The 7,500-nt window shown below is 44.9% G+C and overlaps 1 protein-coding gene across 2 annotated transcripts in view; it reads right to left on the bottom strand.

Annotated features, from left to right (window-relative positions):
- Positions 1–7,500, bottom strand: part of si:ch211-210g13.5 (inactive phospholipase C-like protein 2) — an 86,814-nt gene that overhangs the window by 8,510 nt on the left and 70,804 nt on the right. For both annotated transcript variants that reach the window (XM_042086370.1, XM_042086371.1), the window contains exon 5: positions 776–885. In XM_042086370.1, the coding sequence (XP_041942304.1) occupies positions 776–885 (110 nt within the window). The remainder of the gene's footprint in view (positions 1–775; positions 886–7,500) is intronic.

Genomic DNA, 7,500 nt, shown 5'->3' with positions numbered 1-7,500 from the left:
ACACGGCTGAGGCAGGAGAGGAGCGGCGTCGTCGTCTGGTGAGCACGCGCGGCGCCAAGGTCGCGAGGACGACGAGACGACGAGTGTGCCAGGATAACGCCAACGGAAAAAAAACCTCCACACCACTCCACTTGACTGCACTACACTTACTGTACACCGTGGTGTGAGCCACTTTACGTAAGACAAAGGGGTTTGGCCGTGTGGCCGTGGAGGCGAGAGGTGGATTGTCTGGTTAAAGCCGGGCCGCCAACAGCCATTTTCCCCTCACAGAATAAAGCCACTGCAATGTCTGGGGTTCAGTGCTGGGGTGCAGGTTCATACAGTGTCCTTGGGCACCTTGAAAGGCGCTTTTCTAAATTAAATGTATTATTATTATTATTATTATTACATACATAATATTACATCTCCCGCTACTGTCTGTGTCTGCTGCCGTGGCATACACAATTCCATTTCAGACTGTGCCTCTGTGCACCTGTAATTGAAATACAGAAGGAAGCTCTTCGAGTCTCTCCGTGTTACGATGCCTTTGGTGTAGCAGCTGAACCATAGTGACAAACACCTTCAAAGTTCTCTGTTCACTGCAGGAACCAAAAGTTCCCCAGAGAAAAGAACTCATCCTGCTGCTCAGTGCATATCTGTGTAGGTCGAGAGACCAAGGATGGTATACACAGTATACTTACCTTAAAGATGTTAGAGTGGTATATGTACTATGTTAATAGTAGGACTATACACTATATTTATGGATAATATGATGGAATAAACAGTATATGTGTACCTTGAGCACGGTGATATTCCAGGCATAGCTCTCCATGGCCTTCTGTAGCTTCCTGCCTTTCAGGCCCTCCTTTGCACCGATGCGATGGAGGTCCTCATGGAAGTCTAGCCCTGTGGGCAGTAATGAAGAAAGCTCCATTACCCAATGGGCTTCACAAACAGTTTATTCGCATTTATATATACTGTCAGAAGAAGGCACAGAGAAAGACACAGAGTGAAAAGGAAAAAGGATGAGAAGGAAAAAAGGGAGGACAGAAAGAACAAGAGAAAGACAGACAGAGCGACAGACAGAGCGACAGACAGACAGACAGAGCGACAGATAGACAGTCTCTCAGTGACATTCAGTGCACACGGTGTGGTGAGGTGTGTGTTCAGGGAATAACCATGACAGACCATCTGAGCTGCTCTAGTTCTCAAGGCTCATTACACAGGACACGATGAGCAGCATCTGTTGGAAGCATTGCCAGGAGGACGCACGCATTCTTTATGAGTCTCAGATTTGGGAGCACATACCATAACAGAGAATGCCCCCACCATACACAAAAACCACCCCCTTTAAAAAAGATGCTTATTCCTACCACAACTAAACATGCTACAACTAGTCATTATATGGACACATATTATATAAACAAATGCTTGCATCTTTTCTACACACACACAGATCCACTACCCCATGTGCTAGGACAGTGAAGCGGGGTATCTAAGACACCTGCCCAGCCACAACACCCCCCACTCTCCTGTGCCACCTGTCCCACTTTCTCCAGCCCTCTGAGACCTGTGCCAAGAGGGACAAAGAGAGGCCTCCCTCAGCCTCTCTTTGTCTCTCTACACTCCCCTCCTCTCTCTATCCCTCTATCCTCAACCCTTTAGGTTCTCTTCTCCTCTTTTCCCTTCACCTCCCTATCCTCTCCCGCTTTCTATCTGTCCTCTCCTCCCCTCTTCATTTCCTCACCCTCTCCTCTCCTCCCCTCTCCTCTCCTCCCCTCTTCTCTCCTCCCCTCTCTTCTCCTCCCCTCTCCTCTCCTCTCCTCCCCTCTTCTCTCCTCTCCTCCATCTCCTGCCTCCTCTGTGCCAGTTTGCGATGGGCACAGTGGGTATTCTACTGGGCAGGCTGCTGCAGGCTCTACCAGTGCTAACACAGTGGAGGCAGCAAACAGGCACTTCACACCAGGCCACACACACACACACACACACACACACACACACACACTGATCCCAGTAGACTAACACACAAACAAGGGCCAAGAGAGAGACACTCAGCGACATCTTGGCAATATACATGGATCATTGCATGCACACACACACACACACACACACACACACACACACACACACACACTGATCCCAGTAGACTAACACATAAACAAGGGCCAAGAGAGAGACACTCAGCGACATCTTGGCAATACACATGGATCATTGCATGCACACACACACACACACACACACACACACACACACACACACACACACAGAAAGAGAAAGATAGAAATAGAGAGAAAACTATCAATGTGAAATTACATATTTGACTGTAACTGATTTGAGCATGAAAGGTGTTATTTGCAGGTAATCAACATTGGATGGAGAATGGTGCAGTGATAGTACAGTGATGACCGGAGTGTGTATGTGTGTCTGTGTGTGTGTGTATGTGCAAGTATGTTGGTGTCAAATCACTATAGGATAATTCATCCAGGGAGACGGCTGCAGTCTCCATGGCGATGGCTGACGTCGGTGGCTTCGTTTGAGAAGGGATAATTTGGGATTGGGATGTGACACATTAGCATGTAATGGCAGGTGTCACGATGGACTGCAAAATGACAGGGGCGTGTGTCTGTGTGTCTGTCTGTGGAAGGGGGTCATCAGACCCGCTGTGATTGATCTGGTATTTCATAAACACGGGCAGCCTCTCCGACACCAAGTGTCCTTTACCATCAATTAAATGCAAGACAATGTCCACACAGCTTTGTCCAGGGGCTATAACAACATGTTCGAGTCATCTCCCTGCTGAGGCACAGCTGAGTAATGCTGAACAGCGTCTCCAAAGTTATTATAGGTGCTGGCCTAACAACACTGCCATCAATCTGATGTAGAAATTGAATAGAAAGAGAATGACACCTCTCTCTCATTTTGTACCCTCAGTGACTTACATGCACACACCACACACACGCAGACACACGCGAACACACACACACACACACACACACACACACACACACTCTCACACGCAGACAGACAGACACACACACACACACACACACACACACACACACACACACACACACACAAACACTTTTAGACTCAACTATCACTTCAACTATTTGCCTGGATGAAGAATTTATTGGCATAGAAGGGCTCTCTGCTGCTACAGCTAATATACACAGCAGGCAAAGACACACACACACACACACAATAAACAGAGAAGAGGAGGACAAGAAACAGACAGAGAAAGAAAGGAAGAGAGAAAGAAAGAAAGACAGATAGAGGTAGCAGGAAGAAGGTATAAAGAAAGGATGATGTGACAGATTCCATCTTGCACCTCTGTGTTTGACCTGTCAAGTTGTCTGAACTGTTCACTGCATCCCCTCTGCAGTTTGTGTGTGCGTCTCTGTGTGTGTGTGTGTGTGTTAATGTTTGTGAGTGTGAAATGAGAGTGGGTGATTGTGTGTGTGTGTGTGTGTGTTTGTGTGTTTGTATAGCCTCTCAGGGCAGTAGTTAACAGATGATTCAGACACACAGAGAAAGAGAACAGGGGATAGAGAGAAGAAAAGAGAGAGAGAAAGAGAAGCACAAAGACAGACAGATGAACCCAATAAGAGGGCACAGACACACACACACACACACACACACACACACATATATATACACACACACACATAGAGGATCTTAAGCAAGCATAAGAGGCTTCAATTCCAGATCAAATCCACAATAGGAAAAACAGAGAAAGAGAGGAGATGAAAGGGTACAACAAAAAGGTCCAAGAAGACAAGATGGAAATGATTCCACCATTACAGTTTTTCTCAGTCGCTTTGGTGCTTTTCTCAGATCAGAATGAAAATTATTATTATTATTAATGAAAATTAACTATTAGTTCAACCTCCACAACATTTAGTTATTTGTGCACATCATAGTAGCAATTTCTCCTTCCTCTGAACAAATTGCAAATGCTTTTGGACATGTTTCAGTTACTTTGTCATGTCAGTCAAAATGAACTATACTTATGGATGCTGAATAGTCGTTCCCAATAAAACTAATAGTCTTCATTTCATTGCTTGAGTCATTACATACAAAATTGGTGAACTAGTTATCAAATTCTGTCACAATGCTGTAGAATTGCAAAGAGCATATACAGTAAAAAGGTGAAATGTACGTATTCAGTGTATTGTACTCACTCTCCTAACTACAGCAATTTCTAACTTTACTGTAGTTTTCAAATGGGTGTACAAGTAGGCTACTGTATAGTGCCGTCTTGAGCATGTTCAGGTAGTGTCACCGAGTTCTGACCTTTTTTGGATGGGAAAACACTGAGAGAATAAACAGCCATAATGAAAACATGACAAAGCCATTTGACTATCTTGTTCATAAACGATGGTGTCAAGACTTCTCATTTTGATGACACTGGCAGTTTCATTGACATAAATACTTGCTTTTGAGGAATGGACTATCCATTTTGAGCAAGTGACGTGCTTTTGCAGGTTATCCACTAGGTTTTGCAGTTTGCACTAATTGTTTTGAGAAATGCACTAACTGCTGTGCAAATGTTAATAGTGATGTGAGAAAAGCACCAAAGCGACTGAGAAAGACTGTAACTTACCACAGAAAGACAGAGAGACAGAGAGTTAGAGGAAGCCAGAAATACAGCAGAGAGGGTTGAGAATGAGACGGAAGGATAAAGAAATATATACTGTAAGAGAGAAAGAGAGAGAGGACAGGATGGGCAGATACAGCAGACAGACAGTTAGAGAGAGAGAGAGAGAGAGAGAGAGAGATAGGAAGATATATACAGCAGACAGATAGACAGATAGACATTTAGAGAGAGAAAGAGGAAAAGATAGGCAGATATATACAGTAGACAGACAGATAGACAGTTAGAGAGAGAGAGAGAGGAAAGGATAGGCAGATATATACAGCAGACAGACAGACAGATAGACAGAGAGAGAGTGGAAAGGATAGGCAGATATATACAGCAGACAGACAGACAGATAGACCATTAGAGAGAGAGAGGAAAGGATAGGCAGATATATACAGCAGACAGACAGACAGATAGACAGTTAGAGAGAGAGAGGAAAGGATAGGCAGATATATACAGCAGACAGACAGATAGACAGTTAGAAAGAGAGGGGGGTTAGAGAGATGCAGGGAGAATGTCAGAGCTGCCTGGGCTTGTTTATTTACTGCTATCCTGTGTCTCCATGAAAGAGCATTCCAGCACCTTGGAGCTCTGCTCTGCTCTTGCGCTGCTGACAGAGCGCTCCTGCTCTTCTCTTCTCCGTTCAGCTCTCGCTCAGAAGCTCACTCGTTCATCCGCTCTCACTCCTACACTGTCATCTCCACCCACTGGCATCCAGGGCCTACAGGTTTTTAGTAACCATGTTTTTGTGATGTGTGTTTGTGTATGTGTGTATGTATTTGTTTCATTTCATTTGATCTGAATGTATTTTATTTGGGGTTGCTAGGTTACAGGTGCTTTTTTCGTAATTTATGTTTTATGTTATGTTTCATTCTATTTTTATATGTCATACTTCATTACATAATATCAGTGTTATTTTCACTGCTTTTTGCCCTAATGTTACGTTAATGTTAACATTACCTTCCTGAAGAACTGCTGATGTGAAAGCTGGCAGCGCCTGATCAGAGAGATCACTCTGAAAGACTGGGAGGCCGACCCAAAAGACCTGCCGCAACTAACGCTACCAGAACCAGATATCCACCGAGCTGCCGCTGCAATGCTATGCTTGCAGGCTGCTGTCACCAGCATTACTCTGGATAGGGGCTTCAAGCTGTCATGAGCCCTCTCACTCCACCGGGTTACCACCTTAATTGGTTTCCATTATCTTCCACTCTGCTCACCACTCTCTCTACTCAGCCTAACTAGCTCCACCTGTCCCTGCTCTGCTCTGCTCTGCTCTAATTACTCTGCCAGCTGCGCTGCATTACCCACTAACCTCTCCCAGTATTTAAAGCCCTGTCTTTCAGCTCTCCTTTGTCAGATCGTCTGCAAAGCTCACACCCGGAACCTGTTTGCTCGCGCTTCTGGCTCACTCTTGTTTTGTGACCCCGGACCTGCCTGAATCTTGGATACTCTTCTGCCCCAGAAAACCAGACCTGCTTTCTGCCTTGCTACTACGAATTTGGATTTCCCTTGAACTGTACTTCTGCCTTGTTTCATCCGCCCTGTTGTGTCTGTGTTCCCCCCCCAGGACTTCCGGACCACCCACCACCGGCGTCATAGGACGCATCGCTGCCACTGGGTGGGACACAGACACAGCACATTGGACGGAACCCCTGTATCCCTGTTATTCCCAGTAACCCCTGGAGCCTTCACTCACTCCCTACTTCCCTTTTCCCTTAAGTTTAATAAACTTTCTGGTGTGACGCAATTGTGGTCCTCTGGTCGTCTGTCTGAACCGTGACACAAGCAGCCTTTTGTGCAGGAAAATGTGCTCTATAAATAAATGTTTACTTACTTTACTAACTTATATCTGTGTGTGTGTGTGTGTGTGTGTGTGTGTGTGTGTGTGAGTGTGTGTGTGAGCGTGTGTGTGAGCTTGTTTGAGTGTCCCCTGCATGCCCTCTCTCCTGCTAATTAAGGACACAAGCACAAACATGTCCGTTCTCTTCCTCTGGTCCTCTCATTTTCCCTCTCTTTTTCTCACCTACAAGTCCACTAGGAATTTAACATTCACACACATTCAGATTGACCATACGTAATATATACTGTACATGCTAATACAATCAGCACATTACATTTGAAGTGAATTACCGGTATCCTGTTTTTTAAATAAGATAATAACTTTAAGACTGACACACCGGCACTGGGCTCTCCCTCAGCCACGCCCACTTTCTCACTCTCCACTCAATCAATATCATCGATCTCAATCTATTAGCCTATTAGTCCTCCTCACCTGTTCATGGTTTTGAGCTCGTTAAGCCACCTTTAAAAGCCTGCTCCAGTCCCCAGTCTTTGTCTGACCTCGTCTTTACCTGACATACGGACGCTGTAGTGTGTTATTACCTACACGTTGTTGTGAACTCCATCGGCTTTCTCCAGTTTGAGCTAAGTTCTTTAATCTTCTGAGCTTTGGCCTTCTGTGTTTAGTTATCAGTTTTGCTTAGTATTCTCCTGAGTTTTGATGTCCCTGGATTTTTGGACACTGCTTGTTTTGCCTTTTGCCCTGGGATCTTCTGTGTTTTGGTACTTCTGTGTCCGAGCTACCTTTCAAATTAAAACCCGCCTGTTGATGTCAGTCTGTGTCAAGAGTCTGAGTCTGTGACAAAGACCTGTTGTGCTCAGTTGACACTGAGGTGTCTGAGTGTGTGAGTCCTTAATTATGCATGTGAACAGCTTGGTAGGGGTATGACCTATTGAGATAGAGAAAGAGAGATAGAAAATGTGTGTGTGTGTGTGTGTGTGTTTGTTTGCAGGCTTCAAAGAGTAATTTTTAATATTTTTGTGAACTAGTCCGTTTACAGTCTTCAATACCAGCCATCTTCCATCACACACTGCTTATT

This window comes from Alosa sapidissima, chromosome 3 (genome assembly GCF_018492685.1).
Source record: "Alosa sapidissima isolate fAloSap1 chromosome 3, fAloSap1.pri, whole genome shotgun sequence".
In the NCBI taxonomy this organism is placed as follows: domain Eukaryota; kingdom Metazoa; phylum Chordata; class Actinopteri; order Clupeiformes; family Clupeidae; genus Alosa; species Alosa sapidissima.
Note: the sequence above shows the minus strand (reverse complement) of the source record. Positions and strands in the feature narration are given on the sequence as shown.